This window comes from Trachemys scripta, chromosome 15, assembly GCF_013100865.1.
Source record: "Trachemys scripta elegans isolate TJP31775 chromosome 15, CAS_Tse_1.0, whole genome shotgun sequence".
Taxonomy (NCBI): Eukaryota; Metazoa; Chordata; order Testudines; family Emydidae; genus Trachemys; species Trachemys scripta.
The window spans coordinates 26,654,122-26,667,762 of record NC_048312.1 but is presented as its reverse complement, the minus strand read 5'-3'; the positions used below and the strand labels follow the sequence as shown (position 1 = coordinate 26,667,762).

General features: G+C 45.1%; 1 protein-coding gene across 1 annotated transcript; it reads right to left on the bottom strand.

Moving 5' to 3' along the window:
* Positions 1-2,047: 2,047 nt before the first annotated feature.
* Positions 2,048-12,160, bottom strand: LOC117888237 (transmembrane protein 17B-like). The gene is made up of 4 exons (XM_034791466.1): positions 12,055-12,160; positions 10,852-10,955; positions 9,182-9,295; positions 2,048-2,412 (listed from the first exon to the last, which is right to left on the bottom strand). The coding sequence occupies exons 1-4, from the start codon at positions 12,158-12,160 to the stop codon at positions 2,098-2,100; spliced, it is 639 nt and encodes a 212-aa protein (XP_034647357.1). The 3' UTR covers positions 2,048-2,097.
* Positions 12,161-13,641: the final 1,481 nt, after the last annotated feature.

The following is a 13,641-nucleotide window of genomic DNA, read 5'->3' as shown; positions in this document are numbered from 1 at the left end:
TACAGTCACAAATTTAATTGACGCATTATTTTTTAACGAGCATCATCAGCATGGAAGCATGTCCTCTGGAATGGTTGCCAAAGCATGAAGGGGCATATGAATGTTTAGCATATCTGGCATGTAAATACCTTGCAATGCCGGCTACAAAAGTACCATGCAAACACCTGTTCTCACTTTCAGGTGACATAAATAAGAAGCAGCAGTATCTTCCGTCAATGTAAACAAACTCGTTTGTCTTAGTGATTGGCAAAATAAGAAGTAGGACTGAGTGGACTTTGTTTTATTTTTGAATGCAGTTATGTAACCAAAAAAAAATCTGTATTTGTAAATTACACTTTCAAGATAAAGAGATTGAACTTCAGTACTTGTATGAGGTGAACTGAAAAAATACTATTTATTTTGTTTATCATTTTTACAGTGCATATATGTGATAAAAAATAATATAAAGTGAGCACTGTGCACTTTGTATTCTGTGTTGTAATTGAAATAATATTGAAAATGTAGAAAAACGTCCAAAATATTTAAATTTCAAGTGGTATTCTATTGTTATACATGCAATTCATTTTTTAAATTGTGATTAATTGACCGCCCTAAATATAAGCTATACTAGTACCTCTAATAACCACATCCAAACTTGAACTTTTACCAGTATAGCTATGTCAGCAAAAACTCACGCTCCTAAACAAAGTAGCTATGCTGGTACTACATTTAAAGTGTAGACCAGGCCTTAGTCACAACCTTAATTTTGCCAGGAGCAGGAGGAAGCGATTTGTGTGGATAGCGCTGGAACTTCACATCACAATGATTCAAAGCACCTGCCCTGCTGATAACATAACTGGGTTGAAGTCTGAGGGCCAGGCCCTCAACTTGGGTGAGTCATGGAGCTCCAGTGAATTCAGTACAATAGCTAAAGACCCATCCCTCCTGAGATTTTAGAATGGCCAATGCATTGCCAGTTGGTCGTAATCACGTGTGCTGTGGCCCAGCCTGCCCTGATGCATCAGGGGAGTGAATGAAAAACTCCCACTAGGAAGAGGACAGTTTTGTCTTTCTTTGACAGGCAACTGCTGCTCTTGTTTCTAAGACCCCCACATATTAAAACTTACCTATGTAACAAGACCATCTACAAGGATCTGATCTTCTAGTCTTCACTCGTGTAAAGCTCCCACTGACTTCAGTTGACTAAGTTTAAGCTCAAGTGTAAATGCACCTACTAGCTGAGTCCAATTTTAAGAGCACCTGTGAGCCACTATTTAACTGAAGGGGGGAATGTGAACTGGTGTTTCAGACTAGGTGCCACAGAATGCACTGGCTTGAGGAGACACACCCACCATTGCAACCCATTGCTGTTGCCTCCCACCAGGAACTGCATTCAGAGGCAGGAAACTACTGACCCTTTGTGTTTTAGGAAAATCTCATGTCATTTGGCACAAATGAATTTCCCAGTATCCTAAAATGCTTTTAACTCCCTGCACGCAAAGCAGCACCTGCCTAGCAAAAAACCTTCCTCTCCATCTAAGGGGGAAGTTCAGCTCACTCTGCTCCAAGCTCAAGCAATTGGGCTCATTTAGGGGCTTGGGGTAGGGGGGTGTCACCCCCTCTGCACTGGCTGGCTCTGAGGCAGCATGGGGAGTTCCTCTCCAGGGCAGCTAGAGGGTGTAAACCCCTCATGTGGCAGCTCTGCCACACAGTCTGCCACGCAAACTCTTCACAATATAGTAGGGCTGGCATTTTCCAGGCTGCATACCTGGAATTAGGCATCTAAATGACTCTGGCAGCCTCTCTTTGGTGCTGAGCCCCCTGGAGTCAGAGGTGGGGTGCTAAACCCTTCGATCAGTCAAAGCCAGTTTAATTTATGTGCCCAACTTCAGCACCAACATTCTCCAACTTTGGCTCAGTCATCTGAAAGACCCTTGAATGACCCCTGTTAGCCCTGCAGCTCCCACAACTGGAAGGATGTTCATCTAGGCCAGCTGTATCTCTGACATTTATTTTAAAGCATTCCCAGAAAATAATATTTCCAGTCAATGGGCACTTTAATGCAGGAGGATGTTCTGGCGTTGCGGCTTCCTGCATAGGGACCATGTTCACATAGTATCAATTCCCTTCTCTGTCCTGCTGGCCGCTTCTGCCTGGATGGGCTGCCCTGCCCTGGCTCACGCTATGCCCTGATTGCCACGGTCTGCCTGCATCCTCAAATTGTTTCAGGTAGAACTGTGTAGCAAGCTGCCTTGTCATCGCTTTAAGTGCAAAGAAGCCAGCTGTGATCTCAGAAGCAAGAAACACCAGGTAAATGATATGCACAGCTGTCTCCAGGGGCAGCCGAATGATGTGCTCATCCATGAGGAGGAAAAGCAGGAGGGGGAGCTGTATCAGGAAGGATAGGAGCAGGAATCCAGCCAGTTCAGGTACCTGCAGAAGCAAAGGAAGCTGAGAGGAAAGACTGAAAACACCACAGCAAATGCTACAAAGAGCAGCACGCAGCCGAGGCTTTGGGGCTGTGACCTCAAGAGAATGTGTGAAGTGAGACAACACTGTGTAGGACTTGGAGCCCAGGACTGGGAATTCTAGGCTCTAGAACTTGGCCATTCTCCCCTGAGCATCGCCATAAAGGATGCTTCAGCATTTCACTCTCCCTTTGCTTGTCTGCTTAGCCTCCAGTGGGGCCCAGCCACAGATCTTGCAGGACTCCTGCCCCAAAGCGGAGTACAGCTGGGTGCATAATGTATTTGACTCAAGTTGTCCACTAACAGGTCTTGCTGAGCTAGGGCAGTGTGGCTCAGTGGGTAGGATATTAGCCTGCCACTCAAAAGACCTGCGTTTAATTCTCTTCTCTGCCACTGACTTCCTGTGTGACCTTGGGTAAGTCACTTAGGGCTTGTGTGGACAAATAGTGCAAGATAGATATACGCTCGGGTTTGCTGAGCACTAAGTGTCCACGTAGACCCTGCTGCTGTGAACTAAAAGTTTCATAGTGGGCTTTGAAATACAAGTAGATCAAAGCTCACTAGGGAACTGTTAGTGCACGGCAGCAGGTCCACACCATCAGTGACTGCATGGCAGGCTAATGTGAGGTAAGTTACACCCTCGCTTGCCATATGCTGTCTAGACAAGCCATCTGTCTCTGTTCCCAAGCTGTAAAATGAGGATAATAGTGCTTCCTACCCCACAGGGGGGTGTGCAGATGAATACATTCAAGATTGAGAGGGGCTCAGTGAGACATACCCAGGGATCAATCCAGACCAAGGAGTAGCTGGGTCACCCCTGCCCTCCTACCTGGGGTGCCCTTTACAATGCCTTGCTGCTGTAGCCTCTGGACTGGTCACAAACAGCCTCTATCATGCAAGTCGTGTGTGTGTGTGTGTGTGTGTGTGTGTGTGTGTGTGTGTGTGCTTCAGATAGCCAGCCACACCTTGGTTCTTACTGCAGAGGGACCCCAACCCCCCCCCAGCCCTAGATTCCCCCCCCCCCCCGATGTCTGTCCTGTACTGCCAAGCCCTCTCTTGGACACTACAAGTCTGTTATTTCTTTAATAGAAATAACATGCACACTACTTGCCACCCCAAATGGGGTTTCCCAGGCACTTCAATTTAAACTCACTGGATTAGATAAAACAAGCTTTACTCATAAAGAGAGATTTTAAGTGAGTACAAGTCATGAGGCATAAAAGTCAGAAATGGTTACAAGAAAATAGAGATAAAATGCAACTGGTGCTTAACAAACTCTGTTAAATTCAAAGCAAAGTTTTCTCATCACATGCGTTCAGCAGTTGTGCTGCCCACATTTCTTAGGTCAGGACCCCTTCTCCCAGAATCCAATTAATGCTTTCTTTGTCGCTTCAGGTGCTGTGAATGCAATGGACAGGAAGAGGCAGCGATCCTTGGGATGTTTGTCTCTCCTTTTTATAGTTTCAGTCCCCCTCTTGAAAACATTTACAGCTGAGACTTATGTGGAAGGAAACCCTGCTGTTTTTTTCCCCCCACCTGGTTGAACTTCCTTTGTCTCCCCCTCTTTGTCTGCCCCACTTGATGTGTTTATTGCTTAAATGCAAATTAAGCAGAGCACACATTCCTTTGTTTGAGACAGACCTGTTTGCCAACCTCTGTTTGGAACATGTGTTAATAACACCATGCAGCGGAATCTGATAAACTTCACATACAATGTTGCCATATATTTTACCAGGACAATAATGATCAGCAAATTATGATTTTTCAAATGATACCTCACAAGGCATATTTTGTGCAGAGTTTATTACAGTGGTGTGTAGGGTGTGGAAATAGATATATTCTGTCACACTCAGATACTATGATGAGGAGAGCCAGATAAGTGCCTTAACCTAGACTAGACTGAGCTCAGCAGAGGACCCAGGGTATGTATAGGTGACTCTAAACCACTTTTCCACTCGGGGGGTAGAGGGAGGAGCGCAAAATTCCTGGCATAATTTAGGGCAGCCTAAGAACTGCTGTGAGTTGTACCAGCCACAACCGCTTCCCCACCCTGTGACTGTTTCTCTAGCTAGTGATCATGCTATAGCTCCACTCCATCCTACCCTTGGGAACACCTACACCCAAGGGGGAAAGGAGGTGATGTAAAGGCCACTATACCTGCTTTATAGCAACTGGGACTCTCACTAGTCCATGGGGATCCCAGGCTGTCTTCTGAAGACAGAGCTGTTTTCTTTACAGTGATGCAAAGGAGTTGGAATTGGTGCCAGGCTTATTATTCAATTAATCCAAATATTGGCCAGTTAATTTCCATGAATTATTCTTGGGCTTCAGGTCTCAATATCAATCATAGTGAGGACCACCTCTAACACATTTCTTCTCATAGGCATGTCCCTGCTACTAGTTGGCACCTGGCCACTCCTTCCCTCCATTTGCAATCACATAACTTCCCTATGGCAACTCCAATGATCACTTTCATGGCAAGAGAACATTGGGAGGGGGGCAGGGGCAAATGATTTTGTACTTTGATAAATTGGGAAAGTATTTTATGTACTTTTATCATCTTTTCATATAGTCACAGAAATGTTGGGCTGGAAGGGACCTTCAGAAGTCATCAAGTCCAGCCTCCTGCCCTGAGGCAGGACCAAGTAAACCTAGATCATCCCTGACAGGTGTTTGTCCGACTTGTTCTTAAAATCCTCCAATGGTGGGAATTCCACACCCTCCCTTGGAAACCTGCTCCAGAGCTTAACTATCCTCCTTGCTAGAAAGTGTTTCCTAATATCTAACCTGAATCCCCCTCGCTGCAAATTAAACCCATTGCTTCTTGTCCTACTTTCAGTAGACATGGCTAATAATTGATAACAGTCTCCAAATATGTTAAGGGAAATTTTAGAGGACTATGGTCAGGTCCTCCCTCAGGCTTCTTTTCTTTAGATTAAACATGCCCACTTTTAACCTTTCCTCAGAGGGCAGGTTTTCTAAACCTTTGAGCATTTTTGTTTCTCTCTGCTGGACTCCCCAATTTGTCCACACATTTCCTAGAGGGTGGTTCACAGTACTCCAGCCGAGGCCTCACCAGGGCTGAGTAGAGTGGGACAATTACTCCTGTGTTTTACATATATCCCTGTTAATACACTCCAGAAGGATATTAGCCTATTTAGTAGGGCTCTCGATTAATCACAGTTAACTCACACGATTAACTCAAAATTAATAGCAATGAATTGCCATTTTAATTGCACTGTTAAACAATAGAATACCAATTGAAATTTATTAAATATTTGTGGATGGTTTTCTACACTTTCAAATATTTTATTTCAATTTACAACACAGAATACAAAGTGTATAGTGCTCCTTTATATTACAAATATTTGCACCGTAAAAATGATAAAAGAAATAGTGTCAAGTATCCGAGGGGTAACCATGTTAGTTTGGATCTGTAAAAAGCGACAAAGAGTTCTGTGGCACCTTATAGACTAACAGACGTATTGGAGCATAAGCTTTCATGGGTGAATGCATCTGACAAAGTGGGTATTCACCCATGAAAGCTTATGCTCCAATACGTCTGTTAGTCTAAAAGAAATAGCATTTTTCAATTTACCTCATACATGTACTGTAGTACGATCTCTATCGTGAAAGATCAACTTACAAATGTAAGGGTTTTTTTTGTTACATTGTTTTGTTTTTGAGTGCAGTTATGTAATACTTTAGAGCCTGCAAGTCCACTCAGTCCTACTTCTTGTTCAGCCAATCACTAAGACAAAAAGTTTGTTTACATTTATGGGCGATAATGCTGCCCGCTTCTTATTTACAATGTCACCTGAAAATGAGAACAGGTGTTTGCATGGCAGTGTTGTAGCTGGAATTGCTAAGTATTTGTGTGTCAGGTATGCTAAACATTCGTATGCCTCTTCATGCTTTGGCTACCATTCCAGAGTGTGATGTGACGCTGCATATTCTTTATAGAAATATGCTTATAATATGAATATGGCATAACTAAGATATTTTATGCAAGATATCATTGGAAAGGTTATGCTTTACTGAATGTGATTATCCAATTTGTATGCATATATCACTTCTGTATCTAAAGGTAGGAATATTGACTATGTAACAATTACAAATCAGTGTGTACTTGGGGAAACACCCACCAGACAGCAGGCCATCAGCCTGGAGGGAGGAAATAATAAGACTTTGAAGATACTAATCTGTCTCCTTCCTGAGAAGTGTCCTGGGACGTTGCTTTGACACTGCAAGGTCAAGTGATAGTCACCTGGTGTAAAGTACCACCTCACACTGCTGGTACTTTTGCCCTGGAAACAGAGGCTTCCCACCTTATGTAAATTCTATTTAAGACTGGGAAGCAAGTCAATCCACCACTCTGGTCCTTTGCCTTCCCACCCCAGAAGAACGGCTGCTGAAAGTACTGAAGAGACAAAGGAACTAAGCTGAGGGAAAGGAAAGGGCTGAGTCCAGACTAAGACAAGAGTCTACTCTGTAAAGAGAAATAACTGGAACTCTAAGCTACAGAAACTCTGCAACCTGCCTAAACAACATTTAGAGTGAGAAACTACATTTTGTAACCTGTGTGTTTAGTGTATTAAGCTTAGTTTGTGTGTTTTATTTATTCAGTAATTTGCTTTGTTCTGTTTGCTATCCCTTATACCAACTTAAAATTTACCTTTTGTAGTTAATAAAAACTTATTTCTTGTTTATAACATAACCCAGTTTGTGCAATTCATATCTGGGAGGCAGGGAGAAGCTGTGTAGGGAGAGGGCAAATTTTTATGAGCTTGCGCTGTGCTGATCTTTTATACAGTGCAAGACATCATCATCTTGGGTGTACTCTCCAGAAGGAAGCTGCACTTGAGTGCTGGGCAATTTCCTAGCCGAGTCTTCCCATAGACCCATTGCAGCCCCTGTGTGATTCTACAGCTGGTGCGTCTCTACCTGTGTGTGCTGCTAGAGGCCGGAGAGCCTGATTCAGCAAAACAGGGACGGGGAGCCTAGGCTGGTGAAACAGGAGGAGCTCAGTGAAACCCCAGTACATCAGCTGACATCCCAGACGGGGGTCCAACCCATCACACAGAGGACATGCTTCCATGCCACTGATGCTCATTTAAAACAAAATGCATTAATTAAGTTTGTGACTGAACTCCTGGGGGGAGGTAGAAAAGAGCTACCTCCCTGCTTCTACTCCCTGCCTTTTCCCTTTCTTTCTGCTCCCTCCTTGGCTTCCTTCCCCTGAGGTTTTTATACAGCCCCAGGCTAATGAGGCGGCAGCTGTCTCTGCCTCCCCAGTTAGGGCCAAGTTATCTCCAGCCAGCTCTAATCTATCCCCCTAAATGGAAGCTGGCGCGACAGAGGGCTGAATCAGCAACCCTTTGCCCAGCACCCTGTCACAGGACCAATGTGAGATTTCTAAAGAGAGCTACAGCATTCTAACCAAGTTTAAAAATCTGAAGTGCCTTCCAAAATCGGAGAGGGACGAGGTGTGGAGCATGTTTTCAGAAGTCTTAAAAAAGCACCAGCCCAATGAGGAAACCACAGAACCTGAACCACCAAAAGAAAAATCAACCTTTTGCTGGTGGCATGGAATCTGACTCAGATGATGAAAATGAACATGCGTTGGTTTGCACTGCTTTGGCTTGTCAAGAAGCAGAACCCATCATCAGCATGGAAGCATGTCCTCTGGAATGCTGGGCAAAGCATGAAGGGACATATGAATCTTTACCGTATCTGGCACCTAAATATCTTGTGACTCCGGCTACAACAGTGGCATGCAAATGCCTGTTCTCACTTTCAGGTGACATTGTAAACAAGAAGCAGACAGCAGTATCTCCTTCAAATGAAAACAAACTTGTTTGTCTGAGCAATTGGCTGAATAAGAAGTAGGACTGAGTGGACTTCTAGGCTCTAAAGTTTTACACTGTTTTATTTTTGAGTGCAGTTATTTTTTGTACATAATTCTACATTTGTAAGGTTAATTTCCATGATAAAGATTGCACTACAGCACTTGTATTAGGTGAATTGAAAAACACTAATATACTAATACTAAAAATATTTCTCTTTTTTACAGTGCAAATATTTGTAATAAAAATAAATATGAAGTGAGCACTGTACACTTTGTATTCTGTGTTGTAATTGAAATAAATATATTTGAAAATGTGGAAAACATCCAAAGATATTTAAATAAATGGTATTCTATTGTTTATCAGAGCAATGAATCACGATTTTTTAATCACGTGATTAATTTTTTTAATTGTTTGACAGCCCTATTTTTTACCAACTGCATCACATTGCAAACTCATTTTCAATTTGTGATCTGCTGTAACCCCCAGATCTTTTTCAACAGTACTACCAACTAGCCAGTTATTCCCCCTCTTGAAATTATGCATTTAATTTTTTCCTTCTTAAGGGAGTATTTTGCACTTGTCTATATTTAATTTCATCTTTTTAATTTCAGACCAATTCTGCAATTTGTCAAGGTTGTTCTGAATTCAAACCCTGCCCTCCAAAATGAGTGCAACCCATCTTAGCTTGGTGTTAGCCACAGCTGCTATAAGCATATGCTCCACTCCATTATTCAAGTCATTAATGAAAATATTTGACCTTCCCCCTGCAAGGGAGCTGTGACCAGCACGCTTGCCAGAGCTGAAGTGATGAAGCAGAGTTTGATGGGGAGCTGTAGCTTCCATGCCCTGGCCACTAGCCTGCTCAGGCCTTGAATCAGTTCTTACCTTTCCTTGCAGATTTCCAGTGTATCCAAGATACAAGCGTAACCCTTCAGCTAATGTGAGAATCAGGAAGGCAGCAACAAGGAGGAACTGGTAGTAACAGGGCAGCAGGCCGTACTGTAACAGGAGGGCATTAGTGACAGACCATCGCAGTTTCATCCCACCAGACCCACACCTGGCACCAGCCCCAACACAAACCCCTCCCATCCCATCACTCCATATATTCACTCTCCATCCACTTCACCTGCCTCCCTTACTGCTACCGTGCCACTGCTGCGCCCCTTGTCAGGGACTGGGACATGGGCAGTCGTGACCAGTGGTTAAATCCAGAGTCAGAGGCCAGGTGCCGGAGCCCAAAAATCAGAAATTGGAGCCAAGAGTCAGAAGTGGGTTAGCTGGAATGAGGCAAGGCAAGACAGGGGCTCTCGCAGCCATGGGCAATTGCTTCAAGCAGCCAATGAACAGCAACGATGATGATGACAACTGCTGCTGCTGGGCTTAACAGCTGGTCTGCTGCCTTTCCAGCCCATCAGGCAGTGTACTACAGGCCAGCTGTGCTTGTTAGGTTGCCCTGAGTCTGGCTCTGCTGCAAGCCCAGATTCATGGATTCACAGAGTCCAAGGCCAGAAGGGACCATTGTGATCATCCGTCTGACCTCCAAAATAATTCCTAGAGCAGATCATTTAGAAAAACATCCAATCCTAATTTAAAAATTGTCAGTGATGGAGAATCCAGCATGGCCCTTGGTAAATTGTTCCAAGGGTTAATTACTGTCGCAGTTAAAATTTGCACCTTATTTCCAGTCTGAATTTGTCTAGCTTCAACTTCCTGCCATATTAGACCTTTCTCTGCTAGACTCCTTCTGTCTCTCCAGGGCTGACCCGTGGCTCATTTTGCAGACTCTGCCCACCCTGGACCCAGCTCTAACCAATAGGCGGAACTCACTCCCACCACTAGGCCTGACTGCCCATGGCCCAGGACCCTGCAGAGGAATGCTTCTTGCCCATAGGATGGATCAGGCAGAAACAATCTCTTGGACCTCCCCTGGCCTGGGATATTTAAACCAAATGGAAACAAGAAGCACACAAGAAGTTTTGCCATTTGACAGGAGTTGCCATTTCTCAGGGTTTGAAATGGACCCATCTGGTGTTTACGTGTGTTTTGGGAAACGAAGGATTTTGATGGTTGGCTTGGAAACGGGTTCAAGAAAAGTTTTGATAAAAATCTCATGGAAAAATGAATGAAAAACAAAAACTTTCTAGAAGGTCAGTTTGAGAAAAGAGTTTTTGGAAAAATGGCCGTTTGTTGACAAAAACCCTTTCTGCTTGATAAACCCTGACCTGGGCACAGCTTGGCTGGCAGACTGCAAGAAAGGGCAAGCGTGCAGTTGCTTGGGCACTGAGGGAACGCATTAGGTGGGACCAGGGCCGGCTCCAGCATTTCTGCCGCCCCAAGCAAAGAAAAAAAAAAAAGCCGCGATCGGCAGCGGCAGTTCTGCGGCAGATCCTTCGCTCCTAGAGGGAGTGAGGGACCTGCCGCCCCCGAATTGCCGCAGGTGCCGCCCCTCTCCCTTGGCCGCCCCAAGCACCTGCTTGTTAAGCTGGTGCCTGGAACCGGCCCTGGGTAGGACTTCACTCATCTTCCCAGCTCTAACCTCCCTGGTTATATGGTACCTTTAATGCCAGCATTATCCCCTCGCACAGGCACCAGAATGGGAAATAGAAGACATTGAAGAATAGCATCATCTGGAGAGGCAGGCTGGACAGCACCTCATGCCCTAGGCAGGAATGAAAAGGCACAAGGTAAGCAGGTCTCTCCCATCATCACACTGCAAATCCCAGTCTCACAGGGAGAACCTGCCCCACAAAATGGGCATTTTACTGAGGAACAAACCTGAGAATGCAGCCTGCTCTGTTTCTGAGCATGGCCCCCTGCCCAGGGGCCCATGCAGCCCAGTCTCCTGTTGCTGGTAGTTGCTAGCACCAGCTGCTAATGCAGAAAGCGCAGGAACTCCCCCAGGGTGATCCTGACGGGGTTTCACTGTGACCCCTTTCAAGGTTGGCTTGTGGGTTTAGCTCCCTTCCAATTTTATTAATCCTCTCTAATGTAAATGTGGGTTTTCACATTATCCACATACATGGCTGATGCTTTTAGGATTCCCACCAACATCCTGGCATCAGCAATATCAAATGATTAATCTGCAGAGCCCCCTGCCATATGATGGTGTAAAACAAATTCCCTTTTTAGCAGTTTTGTACTTGCTGCCTCAGTTTCACTAAATGCCCCTTGTTCTTGTATTAGGAGAAAGGTCAGTAGGGTTAAGAGATTCCAAGGCCACCACTGTGATCATCTAGTCTGACTTGTCTAACACAGGCCAGAGACTTGGCCCAAATAAGTTCCTGATCGACCTGTCCACCTCTGTCCTTATTCCCGGCCTCTTCATCCTAAACAATCCCAACCTTTGCAATCTCTCCACCACCCACCTGGCGGGACAAGGATAATACAAAGAGACTCCTGGCCTGTACACCCATCCCATTCCCCTCCTCGCTTGAAGCCCATCTCCTTCACTGTGCACCGTATTGTGTCAGGCCCCTCCGAGTGAGCACACAACACATGGGGCAGGCCAGGAAGGCTGGTGCTTGTGCTGCTCAGAGTTCTGCCTCTCTGTGTAGGAGACAAAAGCATCTATTCATAGCATAAAGCAAAGCCCATTTTGACTTTGCAGCAGTAAAAGCAACAGCAAACACCCAACCACATTCCTGAAGCAGAGCCCCTGTAAGCTGTGCTTAATCCACCCTGGATCTGGGGCAGGCAGAGCCGAGAGCGCACAGCCCCTGACCTGGGCTCCGGGATTACTGTACTACCGAGTACTGTACCTGGATGGTAGATCTGGACAGCGCCGCAATCCCTAGTTTTATTGTTGATGAACAGCGATCCACTGAAAGTTGTCAAGCCCCTTCGGACATTGTGAGGCAGAGCCATCGGCACCAGCTGAGCGCGCTCTCCCTCCTGACCTGGATCAGATGGTATTAAAGAGAAGCTCTCTGGCTTTAATTAAATTAGAAGGCTGGACTTCCAAGCGGCAACTGGGGATAAATCTGCTCTGCTGTGGTGGGAGATTTCCCTTCTGTGCTAAGAAAGCCCTGGGCAGGTGTTGCCTGATCTATCCATTGTATAGTCATTATATTACGGATTTCGTTTCCCCAGTTAGCACTTGGAAATTTGGTAGGTTCTGCTAGATCAGGCCCTAGATTATCAGGGTGACTGTGTTACAGCCATGCACATCTGGGCTCCCACTGAACACACGCTTTGGAAATCACACACTGTTTATAATGTTATTAATACAGTTCACAAAGTCATGAATGCTCTAACCCAGCAAGGCAGCTAGAGAGAATACATAGACCTACCCCAGCCCTTGCTGAACAGTCGATGGGTCAGTTATCTTCCCCTTCACCATCACCAGTGGCTGTCATCCAAGCATCTCCCCAGGTATGCAGGCGGGGATACAGCTGTTGTAATGTGTTATACTGACGCCACTCTGCCTAATGCATATTCAGGAGGGGGTTCAGCCCCTTTTCCTTATTTGGGGTTCCTCCCCCTACTGATGCTGGGGTGCCCTTCTCCCATAGTTTATTAATCCTTTTACCTCAAGCTTATTAGCATATATGTCAATCAGTTACCATGGTATTCTTGTGGTCAGACATCTGCTGATGTTCCTAACTTTAAAAGCCCCCAAGCTGGTATAAAGTAGCATCGTGTGGTTACCAGTCAGCAGTTTAGTCCCTACAGCTCTCTGCTTTGTGCTGTCTTATGATCTAGGGTTACCCCTGGTTACCTACTCCTGTTAAGGCTTTTTGGGCCTTGGGCCTTGGTTAGTTTAGCTAAGCTACTGCCTTACAGGCGTTGAGGCTAGTAAGCTCATTGCATTACTGCCTTAACTTACACCTGTGCCTCACCTGTTGTGTATTTGGTTGTCATGGTAATAGAATCTTGTGTTGCTATGGCAACTGAGTTAGATTATTAGGGGATAGCCCAGCCAGTTTTGGCTGGCTGTTGGTTAGTTCTGAGTGTAGCAGTAAATGGCTGCTTCAAGGTTTACAGCTCTGTGGCACCAGTGATTCTTCCTAAAACTGTTGCCCCCAAGGATATAACAACGTGGTGACAAGGATGGGATCTCTGTGCTGCCCCAGCAACAGAAGGAAGTAGAAGTTAAGGTACCAAAACAAACAAACCAACCTTTTTTGCTGCTGGAAGGGGGTGAGAACTGGCTTATTTGCACTGACTGCAAACAAACTAAAATCATGGCTACACTTACAGGGCCACTGGACCCTTTTGAGGAGACTCTAGTGCAATAGCACATATATACTGAGCGTTTTGAGCTTTTTGTTATTGCAAATGACATTACAGAAGAGAAGATGGTGCCAATATTCTTAAGTGTTGTAGGGGCTAAGACCTACTCCCAG

Bases quoted from the DNA above. Each gene is read 5' to 3' on its own strand.
- LOC117888237 (XM_034791466.1), bottom strand. From the start codon at position 12,160: ATGGCTCTGCCTCACAATGTCCGAAGGGGCTTGACAACTTTCAGTGGA. The intron at 10,956-12,054 runs GTACAGTACTCG...ATTCCTGCCTAG, and splicing joins TGTCCAGATCTACCATCCAG to GGCATGAGGTGCTGTCCAGC. The intron at 2,413-9,181 runs GTAAGAACTGAT...TTGCTTCTGCAG, and splicing joins CTGGAAATCTGCAAGGAAAG to GTACCTGAACTGGCTGGATT.